At 45.2% G+C, this 12,097-nt stretch overlaps 1 protein-coding gene across 4 annotated transcripts in view; it reads right to left on the bottom strand.

Moving 5' to 3' along the window:
- Positions 1–12,097, bottom strand: part of TMEM241 (transmembrane protein 241) — a 120,697-nt gene that overhangs the window by 57,353 nt on the left and 51,247 nt on the right. For all 4 annotated transcript variants that reach the window (XR_008291794.1, XR_008291793.1, XR_008291792.1 and 1 more), the window contains exons 8-11: positions 10,321–10,369; positions 9,389–9,434; positions 7,514–7,549; positions 5,145–5,179 (exon numbers count right to left, since the gene is read on the bottom strand). Coding sequence is in view for 1 of the 4 variants with exons in the window: in XM_027068639.2 (XP_026924440.1) it covers positions 5,145–5,179; positions 7,514–7,549; positions 9,389–9,434; positions 10,321–10,369 (166 nt within the window). In the remaining 3 variants the exon portion in view is untranslated. The remainder of the gene's footprint in view (positions 1–5,144; positions 5,180–7,513; positions 7,550–9,388; positions 9,435–10,320; positions 10,370–12,097) is intronic.

The raw sequence follows: 12,097 nt of genomic DNA on the forward strand, positions 1-12,097 counted from the left end.
TAAATTATATTAAAAAAAGGATGTTCATGAAAGCTTTATTTGCAACAGCCAAAAACTGGAAACAGCCCAGGTAAGCATCAGCAGGTGAATGGATAAACAAAAGGAGGTATGTTCATACGCTAGCACCCTACTCAGCAATAAAAGGGAATAAACTGGTGATACATACAAGAACCTAGATGAATCTCTGAACACTGCATTGAATGAAAGGGCCAGACACAAAGGAATACTTCCGGGGTGCTTCCATTTATATGAGGCTCTAGAATAAATAGAATTTATCTATGGACACAGAAATCAGATCATGGTGGCTTTGGTGCTAGTTGAGAAGGGAGTAATGAAGAAGGGGCAAGAGGAAACTTCCTACAGTGACAGAAATGGTCGATATCTTGATGGGAGTAAGCTACACGGGTGTATACATTCGTCAAAATTGACCAAGCTAGGTGCACAAGATAGGTGCATTTCATACACGTAAATTATACCTCAATTTTTTAATGTTTTAAAAGCACTACTAAATAATTAAGATACAAGTTAAAAAAAAGAAGAGGTGAAAAGAAACCAAAGGGAAGAAAGCCATGCTTTAAAAATATCAGCAATTGTTGGGGCTCCTGGGTGGCTCAGTCGATTAAACACCCAACTCTTGATTTTGGCTCAGGTCGTAATCTCACGGTTTGTGAGTTCAAGCCCCGCCATCAGACTCTGCGATGACAGTGCACAACCTCCTTGGGATCCTCACTTTTCCTTTCTCCTTCCCTCCCCCCTCTCAAAAATAAATAAATAAACTTTAAAAAAAATAAATAAAAATAGAAATGTCAGCAATTGTTAACAGATTCTTCATAAAAACACTGTACCCATGGGCCCTGAGACTTAACTGGGTCTCAACTGGTGCAGGTGCGGGGAATCAGGAATATGCCCTTCCTGACACTCCGGCCCTGCAGTGGACATTCTAGATGGAAAGTGTAATAAGCAAGTGGGGAAGAATAAAGGGTTGTTCTCATTTAAAAATGGGCTAGACTACTCATGGGTACAATGAGAAAGCTAACGAATTGGAAGGAATTGGAGCTCCCCCATCACAGCAGTCCTTGAATACCTCTGGAGGAGAGGTATTTTCCTCAGATGTTTTATTTGCTTAAACTCTGTAATAATTGTAGACTGCTATGAGCAAACATCACCAGGACCCATCAAAGAGTTTAGGGTAATTGACTTGGGTTTATAAAGCTGAGAAAAACTGATCCCCTGGTTCTCTTCTAGATTCTGAGCTTCCATCATCTCTCATACCAGATTTCTACCTTAATATACCTATCTGCTTGAGTTATCCACTCTACCAAACAAATATAACCATTTTACTGTGCCTGAGTGCTTTTTGAAGCAACAAGTCGCTGCTTACAGCTGCTCATGTTGTGCACTGCCCAACTTCAAAGGGCAGGGCACTGTTCGGCTAGACCACAACAGTGTGTGGCAATCCTGAGAGTTTCAAAAAGTTAAAGCGAATCAAAACCTAGACAGTGACTTTCATGTGGTTTTCACAAGCAGCCTCCCTACTCTAGTCAGGATTGTTTTGCTTACTCAACAGCCCTGAGTCAAGCAGGCACTTAAGGCCCAGCCCCTGATACTAAGGTTTCAAGTCAATGGCACTCCACTGACCAGAGGTGAAAAGAGAAACGGCCACACACATCTTTAAGGCCCCTTGGCACACAATTTGTAGAAGTTCTAAGAAAGCAGCAAACGGGATCATGGTGACCACACGCAGGGTACCGTCACAACACAGAAGTAGGTGTGGTTTTACAGTGTTTCCCTGGGCCGCTCATGGATTAAAAGCTGAACTTGGTGCTGGTACAGATGGAAATCTTGGGCTTCTTCCAGAAGGCTGCCACCAGTCTGTATATAACCCCACACATACACCTTCACCGGGGCCTTTGCCAGAGCCCTGCTATGATGGCTACTGAGGCCAGAAGGATTCCTGAACCCTACAGCTCTGGGGCATCCCTTCACTGGGAGCCTCAGCCACCTGCAGCAAGGGAGGCCAAGGCCACCTCAGCTGTTGACACCAGGGTCACGGCCAGTCTCACAGGCCAGCAAAATCCTTCTCAGGAGCCCAACTTTCTTTACCTGGCCCCTGCAAAGATAATCACCTCCACTACCTGAAAACCACAACACACAAACTTGCATGCAGGAGTCCTTCCAGGGAAGCGTACAAAGCCTCTCTCTGATGAACCCCATGGGAGTTACAACTCCCTGAGCTGCCCACCACACACTCATCCTCAGCCATTCACCATACCGTGCAGTCAAAACCTGCAGAAGGAATGGGGGTGAGTATCTGACGTCCATTCAGTTGTTGTTGTTGTTTTTGAATATAATCTGAAGGAAAATTCATTGTTGTAAATATCTTTTTCTGGTATAACTGAGTTCTAAATAGGCTCTCAAATAAGAGCGATTATTTTTGTGTGTGAGACAGAGAGAAAGAGAGCATGAACAGAGGAGGAGCAGAGAGAGAGGGAGACACAGAATCCAAAGCACACTCCAGGCTCTGAGCTGTCAGCACAGAGCCTGACATGGGCTCCAACTCACAAACCATGAGATCGTGACCTGAGCCAAAGTCTGATGCTTATCCAGACTGAGCCACCCAGGTGCCCCGAGGGGCCTATTTTAAATTACTCTTCTGCCTAGGCCATTCTGCAACCATAGGCTACTGACCACTTTGTGTTCCCAGAGAGTAAGTAAGTGCCCAAGATATTCTTGCATTGACCTAAAAAGTTTAGCAATAACTCAAGATGAAATGTGGGATTGCTGGCCAAACCGTATAAACTATTACCAGCATCACTGTGCTCAGAAACTGGTAGACAAAATGGCCCTCAAACTGATGAGGGAGCATAAGGCAAGCTGACAGGCCGCAGCCCTGCCCACCCCCCAACCCCCAGGTGGGATATGTGTGATATTCCTCCCACTCCTTGGCTGCCCAAGAATGAAGGAAAGGGAAAAAACAAATGGTTAACTGATAGAGATCATAGTCCTGCAGGACCTAAGTCTCCATTACCCCTCCATAGTGATGTGGGAATCAAAGGCAGAAGGAAATGGCAGACAGAACTAAATTTCCTTATAACCTGCAGCCCCTTGACAAACACTTGAGGCTGGCAGAGTAAAACGTTTTTCCAGGAACTTCCTACTGTTTTAATGCTAATGCTTTGCTAGAGGGAAAAACAACCTTAGCTTGACAATAGCTAGGCCTCCACTATCCTGGGAGTCTTCTTTAGCATACGAAAAGCTCACTAGAAACTTCCCATGGACTTTACCTCCCCAACTCCATAGTATATAACCAGTCTCTCTTCATGGTCCCTGGGCAGCTCTTTCTGCCCACGGGTCCTGTCTCCATGCTTTAGTAAAATCACCTTTTTGCACCAAAGATGTCTTCAAGAATTCTTTCTTTGTCATGGGCTCCAGACCCCCATGAACCCCACTATCACCCCAAAAACTTCATCAAAACCAAGAGAACCTCCACAAGGAAGTTTAGTAACACTGAAGGTATTCACTCACTCCAGAGACTTTATAATAAACTGTAGAATCACTGAAAAAGAAGCATTTAAAAAGAAAAACCTGAGAGAAGGGTCAGGAGACCTAAACTCCAGTCTCTCTCTGCTATTCACCTCCCCTGCACCATCTCGGCCATGTCCCTTAACTGCTCTGGGCTTCAATTTCTTCATTTGTAAAATATGACGGCACCAAGGATAATCACTAAGATTCCTTCCAGCTCTGAGAATCATGAGTAACAACGAACAAGCATCACCTCTTGGTTGAAAGGCTGAGGGATTTCTTGAGGTGAGAACCATTCGCCCAAATCCACCAATAATCACTCAGGGAGCAATAAGCATGCAAACCAAGCAGAACCAGGAACTTTCCAAAGGCTTTGACTGAAACACATCTCAAAGGGGAGGTTCCTTAGGGGGCTCTGCAATGTCTGGTGGGTGGCAACCTCCTGGCCTTGCGAAAGAATGACACGAGCACATGTAAAGGCAGACAACCAGCAGTATGGGTGAGCAGACTGTTCAGGGTCAACACCATGGGGTCCATATGATTTTTATTTTACAAAGGATAGGCTTTCAACACATGAGAATGCAGAGAGCACTCCACAGCAAACCTCAGAGTTTGGACATAACACCAGACTGTGGGAACCGGCAGAAAATAGATGCGCATCAGTGTGGGCAAGTGTAGACTAATGCATTGAGAAAAAGGTAATTCAAATTATCCTCATGAGGCACGGTTTGGATGGGTCACATACAATCTAGAAACACTGAGTCACTCTCGACAGTTCCCTCAAGATACTAATTCAAAGAGTTTGAAGCAGCTAAAAGCACCAACAGAAACCTTTCATTGTTTTGGGCACCATAGGAGCTAGAAAGGGCCTTAGAAACAACCCGGTTCACCTTTCTCATTTTAACTGAGACTCTGAGAGCTCGGGAAATGTCTCATGCACAGCAAATGGCCAACAAACATTAGTTTAAGGAGCATGGCCAAGAAAACATGTATTTCCAGCCATACTGCACACAGATACTATTTCGTTATCTTTGGCACCAACTTCAAAACGGTAAAAAACCACAATGGAATAGAGTATTGTGGGCAATTCCTGAATCTGAAAAACCACTATAGAGTAACCAAGGCAGCAACAAGGTAAAGGTAAGCTTTAAAACTTGACTTCCTTAATCAGGAATCTTGAATATTGCAGGCTAATATACGATAAAAAGGTATGAAAGGAGGTCAATTAGAAGTAGGGTGAATTTGAACTTTCTCACCAAATCCTTTAGCACTAGGATTGAAGAGCGATTCTGGATGTTTGAAGAAGGAACTTTAGAAGTGGAGAAGGTGAGCACTAGTTTATCCGGCAGATAATAAGCCTGTCTGTACATCTGAGACCACACCAGATGAAAACACAGACAACAAAATTGAAGAAAGGGTAAGAATAAATTCATGGGCGATAAATCCACAATGGGTCCTCGAGACCAGGTTCAAGTATGTGGGCCGTGCCTAACCCCTGAGCTTCCATCCTGAAGGCAAACCACATTCTCTTACAAAACGTCCCTTAGGGATAGTAAGGGGGCGGGGAGGGTGCGGTGTCAGAGCACTGGGTTGAATGGGCCACATAAAACAGTCTGACTTACCTGTCGGATGAGATGCAACTGCCAGGAGCACCACACTGAAAAAAGAAACAGCAGAGCAGTGAAGAAGTCTTTCCCAGCACTGAAAAATCACAACGTACATTTCCACCCATTCTACTTGGAAAGAGTGAAATTAGCCTAAATGCAAATTATCTGCACTGAATGGTCTCATTCTGCCTAAATCCAACTTGTCAGTGAGAGGGTGAGAATCTCCCAAGATGCCTCAGATTTTGACAAGAGGGTTGAACGTACCCTGTGACGGACGGAGGATCTATGCCCCACTCTGAGGTCATCCATGCCACCAAGAATTATCACACTCACCTAATCTTCCAAGAATATTTGTAAACTAAACAAAGCAAACTGTGAATTACAAATAGGCTGCAATCTAAAAAAATAGCTGTTGGGTGTGAGCTGAATCTACTTTTGCCACAAAATTAAATTTGTAGAGGGTAAGTTAAATTCCCAGGGGGCACCTGGCTGGCTCAGTCGGTAGAGCACGTGACTCTTAATCTCGGGGTCATGAGTTCAAGTTTCACGTTGGACATGGAGTCTACTTAAAAAAGACTTTCCAGGAGAGCGCCTGGGTGGTTCAGTCGGTTAAGCGTCTGACTTCAGCTCAGGTCATGATCTCGTGGCTCATGAGTTCAAGCCTTGCGTTGGGCTCTACGCTGGTGGTGTGGACCCTGCTTGGGATTCTCTCTGTCTCTGCCTCTCCCCTGCTTGTGCTCTCTCTCTCTTTCTCTCTCAAAATAAATAAGCTTACATTTTTTTTTTTTAAAGGGAGATCAAACCAGTTGTTGGCTCTGTCAGGCAGAGCTTCTGGCTGACAGACCAGCACAGCTGCCTTAGGGATCTGAAGGATCCCAGTTCTCTGGGTGCTGATGGCCTCAGTGTCCAGTGCCCACAGGAAACTGAACGGCAGCCCTCGTTCTGATTCACATATCTTCATCACTTGTACTGAAATCCTTGGAAACAGAATCGTGGCTTCTTCAGTGGGGTGCGGGGCAGGCCCAGCCAGGAAGCCTTTGGCACCAGGCTCACAGGCAATGAGTGTCCTTACTGGAGGGGAAGGAGCTGGGCTGACAGAAGAATGAGTCAGGGGTCACAGAGGCTCACTTTTCCACCCCCTTATTCCTTTGCCACTCGAGCAGACTATAATAAGTTCTGGGGAGAAAAAGAACTGCCAGCGTGTTCTGATGTCACAGAAACATTTTAAACATCAAGAGCCTTCTGCATTTTCAGAAGAATCTCTTGAAAAGGCTGCTGGTATGTCTGGGCAGAGTGGAACTAATGATTGTTTTCAGCAGAGTACAAAAGAGGCCTATAGCCATGCTTGGAGTGGATCCTTTCAAAAACGGCATTTTAATAAACTGATATTTATGAGCTTTATCTGCAAATGGAGAGTACAGCTCATGTTGAACGTTTTAAGATGAACTTCCTGCAGAAATCAGCATGACCAAATGCTGAGAGGCACATCCCCAGCCCGGGTCATCTTCCCAAGCATGGCTGCATTCGTGCAAACTTGGGCTCTCCATGGCAGAGCTCATGCTCCTTCTCAGCTAGGTCCCAGTCAGCGACCACTAACCTCCAAAAACACTAGGCAGCTGTTCTATTTAGCTGACAGAGCCCTATTCTTTGCTTGGCTTTTGCCAATGGTATATGAACAACAGTCCATATACCGTATTTAAATATTATAAATCAAGCTTCAAACTTCATTCTATCTTAATAAATAAATATACCTTCAAAACAACCTGGAAGCCTGGATTAGAACTCAGAATTCTTGGAGTCCTTAGAGCTTCATATCAGAATGTGGTCGCATGGACAGATCCAGCCTCTGGCTCCTGGCTCCCAGTGAGCTCCCTTCTCTTTCCACCCCAGGCTCCTTCCTGCACACTGAGGCCTCACACGCTTGTGTGTGGACACATCGGCCTGCAAATCCACCCTCCATGCACACCCTCCTCCCCCACTAACAGCCTGGTTTTGGACACTTCTTGGGTCTAGGAAAGAGTTGGGAAGACAGACCCAAGGAGGCCTTGGAATCAAGCTCGGGACCAATTGAGCAGGGAATTCTAGATCCCAGGCTAGAAAGGAGGGTATGGGCCCTGGGAAGAAATGTCCCCTTAGCTTTACAGACTCCATAAGCCATGGGGAGAAGCATGGCCTTCTGAAGTATGGAGCCAGACAGAGGTCCCTCTTGCCTAGTCTACAGACAGAACTACGATTTGGTCTTCTCGACTTTAAGTCATCTCACAAATTATTTAGCTTGCCTTTCTGGTAGGCATATCGGCTCAGAATCAAAATATTGGAAAATTAAAATCCATTAGCGCCAGAAAGACGTGAGTTGTTCTTTGAAAATGTAAATTATATTTTACCTGAACATGTAGTTTAAGTACTGCTGGTCAATGTCACTAAGGAATGAGAAAAAAGAAAAAAAAAGATAAAACACGTGAAATAGAAGTGTTTTACATACACAAAATAGTCACCTTCTACTAATAAATTATATCTATGGTTAAGTTTCTACATTTAAAAATTGTCAATAAATTTGGTATAACAAGTATACCAAACGAGTATATTCAAAATTAGTTCCTGGCTCATTTAAAAAAATTTTTTTAATGTTTATTTATTTTTGAGAGAGAGAGAGAGAGAGACAGAGTGTGAGTGGGGGAGGGTCAGAGAGAGACACACACACACACAGAATCAGAAGTAGGCTCCAGGCTCTGAGCTGTCAGCACAGAGCCCAATGAGGGGCTCAAACTCAAGGACCTCGAGATCATGATCTGAACAGAAGTCGTACACTTAACCGACTGAGCCACCCAGGCGCCCCTGGCTCATTTTTAAAACACGTTTCCTAGTTTGGTGCTATCACACACATGTTCACCTGTGGCAGATTATCTTCTACATGTATTTTGCCTCCTTAAAAAGGAATGTCAACTCTCAGGCCACTGGACTGGCTCCTGGGGCTGCCATATTTGACCAGTAAAAATATAGGACACCCAAATAAATCTGAATCTCAGATAAAGAATCATGTTTAAGTATGCTCCAAATATTGCCTGGGACATAGCTACACTAAAAAAAGGATCACTACTTATCTGAAATTCAAATTTAACTGGGCATTCTGTATTTTATCTGGCAACTCCACTGGCTTCTTGCTGCAGAAACACTTCATTAAAAGAAGGAAAGGTGTTCTAGGGACCCAAGTCACAGCCTCCGAGTATAACCCTCTCCCAGGGGTCCTTCCCTTCAGGCCCACCAGCGGGCCCTGAAACCGAGAGGCCAGTGAGGCCAGTCTAGGGCCTCTGACCTCCCAGCTGCAGCCCAACTCACACCGGGACTCCCGTCTCTTCCATTTACATTTGCCAAGGCTGGTATGTTGACTGCCCACAATAGAGGCTTCATTTTACCCCAGAACAGACTGGGGAATTTCTGGGTCTAAACAAAGTCAAGTTAGGAAGGGGCTGAGGAAACCAGAAAAAAGAGTTGGTCTCTGAGTTGGAAGAAGTTAACTAGGGCCCAAAGCAGCGAGTCACACAATTTTTATAAAAATGTCATCTGAACGCTGCCTCTGAAGGGAGAGGGTAGAGGACCCCCTGCTCTTCAAACATCATTGGTACGATCAGGTGCTGGTGGACCCCGCCTGGAACAGCCCAACAGCAGGACAAATGGCTTTGGGGGCCCCAGGCTGCTGTGCCCTGACCACAACCCAGACTTGCAGAGTCTCTGGCTGAACAGAACAAGCTCACGACACTATGGGCCTCACCTCTTTGCTTTAACCAAACAAGAACTCACCACACTTTAAAAGTTTACCTTAGGGCACCTGGGTGGCTCAGTTGGTTAAGCATCTGATTTTGGCTCAGGTCATGATCTCACGGTTCATGAGTTTGAGCCCGACATCGAGCTCTGTAGAGCCTGCTTCAGAATCTATGTCTCCCCCTCTCTCTGGCCCTCCGCAGCTCACACTCTGTCTCTATCTCTCTCAAAAATAAATAAGCATTAAAAAAAATAAATGAATTAATTAAATTTTACTTTAGCGTTGCCTGGGTGGTGCAATCAGTTGAGTGTCCGATTCTTGATTTCAGCTCAGGTCATGATCTCACGGCTTGTGGGTTCTGACCCCCTTGGGGCTCTGTGCTGACAGTGTGGGAGCCTGCTTGGGATTCTGCCTCCCTTGCTCTCTGCCCCTCCCCTGCTTGCTCTCTATCGCTCTCTCAAAAAAATAAAATAAACTTTAAAAAAATTTTAAAGTTTACCTTAACGCATTGGGTTTCCAGGACTTCTGCAATATCTTATAAGCCCCTGAAAACGAAGCAATGGGTGTTACTGGCACAGGGCATTCTGCATAAAGGGCTGCAGGCAATTCCAGGGAAGCATGAAAACCACATGGACAAGGGCCACCCTTCCCACAAGGGACATCCACAGCCAACAGGGGGCGACAACAACGCTGGAGGGCTCCAGGATGTGAAAGCCACAATCCCTGTGATAAAAGTTCAGTACCGAAGAGTGCTGGGCCAGGAAGGCTCGTGATCAGCAGAAGGAGACAATTAACAGGAAGCTTTTGGCTTCCTTTGCAGGGTGCCCAGGAGAAAGAAACACTGGATCTCTGAACTGTGTGTAACAAAGTCAGGGCACTGCTTTCCCTCCACGACAGCAGACAGGAAACACTGAGCGTATGATTTGAAATAAAGTCAGACAGCCTTTTTATTTCCCTCCCTTGCTTTTCTTCGGGTATACTGTTGAAAGAGGGTGTTTCTGACCCAAACTTCTGGATCTCCCTCACCACTTTTTGAGAACACCAACCGGCATGTCGCAAGTAGACTTGAGCAAGTGGGGCCCGAGCCATGGTGAGTTAATTAATGTTTGTCGAGAAAAAGAGGAGACTATATCAGAAATGAAAATATTTGAAGAAAACTCCAAAACAGGAAAATCAGATCAGAAAATGCCCATGTAATTTTAATCCTGACACCTGGTCTTTTTTTTAATTTTTATTTTTAATATAATTTATTGTCAAATTGGCGAACATACATACAGTGTGTAAAGTGTGCTCGTGGTTTTGGGGGTAGATTCCCATGGACACCTGGTCTTTAATCTTCCTATTGCTCAGAGTCACTGAAAAATGGACATATATCATAAGGTCTAAATAATAAGCCTCAATTATTTAAGTAAGCATTCTTTTAAAACTTACCTACACAGAATAAGTGAATTACAGCCCAGAAATATCCATCTGGATCAAACTGTAACACAGGATTAAAAAAAAAAAAAGCGGCTGTAAGTATAGACAAACAGGATCCAGCATAGCACTTGGAAACCCTAAATAACGGATGCACAGTGCCAAGCAAGGGTTCCACAACAGGACTCTCGGGGTCTTGGGCCAGTCTGTCTTCATTTCTCAGCTGGTTGCTTACAAAATCTTCCTAACAGGGCTCTTTGTCTCCAACACCCCTTGCCCCATTCTCCACACTGTACTCACACTGTCTCTAAAAGGCTAATCCAATGGTGTTGCCTATGGCTTAAAATCATTCACCAGTCCCCCAGGGACTTTAGGATTAACTTCAAACTCATGACACCCAAGGATCTCTCTGACAAGCCCAGTCCTATCTACTGTACCCCCTCCAGGGAAAGAATTTGCACTTCCCCAGCATGAATGCTCCCCCTCCACCAACTGGGGGGGGGCACTCCCTCTCTTCTTCCCTTCCTTATTTTTCTCCACAGAAGCTTATCTCATCTGACATGCTCTATTTCACTTGTCACCTGTCTCTTTCTCTACCATCCACTAGACTGTAAATTCCCACAGGGCAGGAATTGGCACAGAGGCATGCACATAAGATGTGTTCACCAAATTTGAATCACAGAATACTCAGGACAGCTCCAGGACTGTGCCCACACCTGCTTTGTTCTCCTACCCACCTCCTCCTCACCCTTCAAGATTTTGGTCCGATAGCAGAGCAGGGCTATCATACCAGATACATCTGGTATCAATTCTAAAATCCCCACTTATTCATTAGCTGGGGACCTTTGGGGCCTCATTATTCTTTTCTTTTTAAAATATTTATTTATTTTTGAGAAAAAGAGAGCATAAGTGGGGAGGGGAAGAGAGAGAGGAAGACAGAGAATCCCAAGCAGGCTCCTCACTGTCAGCACAGAGCCCAACGCGAGGTGTGAACTCACAAACTGTGAGATCATGACCCAAGTCAAAATCAAGAGCTGAACGCTCAACTGACTGAGCCACCCAGGTGCCCTGGGGCCTCATTATTCTTTAGCTCTGTAGCGTAGATAATAATAGTCCCTTTCCTCATAACACTGTGAGATTTTAAATAAAATAAGACTTGTAAAACATTGGCACAGAGCCTGGCACATAGATAGCTCCCTATAATTGTTAGCTATTCCTCCTTTCTGGGTCCCTGAGTCTTCTTAGGTGCCTCACAACATCCCGTATCTCCCCAGGACAGAGCTCTGGCCTCCCTGTTGTAATTATCTGTTTATTATCTGTCCCCCTCCCCTTCGCTCTGTCTAGACTCTGCCTGGATGAGGACAATTCTTCTTTGTGTCCCCAGAGCCTGGCTCAATGCCTGACACTTGATGGGGACTTAATAATTGCTGGGGGAGAAAAGAAAGAAAAGAGACCTACTAATGAGATGACAGTACTGGGGGGTAGGGGTGGGTCCTCAGTGCCTAATAAAGAAAAACTCAGGATAACAAAGTGAAAATCACTCTACAGATGAGGCCCTTGGCTGAGGGGGAAAATCAACTTTGCCTCAATGCATGAGGCTAAGGCAACTTGGGCACTGGCTTGTGGGTCCTCCAAGCACCTACAGAGGGCAGACTGCACCCACCACAGCACCCACAGGCCAGAGCCCCGCTGCATTGCCACAGCCTTGGGGAGAAGGCAATAGCCTGAGGAAAAGATGTTAACCTGGCCAAGAGGTACCCGGCCCGGAAGCTTTGAAATGCATTTGTACAGA

This window comes from Acinonyx jubatus, chromosome D3 (assembly GCF_027475565.1).
Source record: "Acinonyx jubatus isolate Ajub_Pintada_27869175 chromosome D3, VMU_Ajub_asm_v1.0, whole genome shotgun sequence".
In the NCBI taxonomy this organism is placed as follows: Eukaryota; Metazoa; Chordata; class Mammalia; order Carnivora; family Felidae; genus Acinonyx; species Acinonyx jubatus.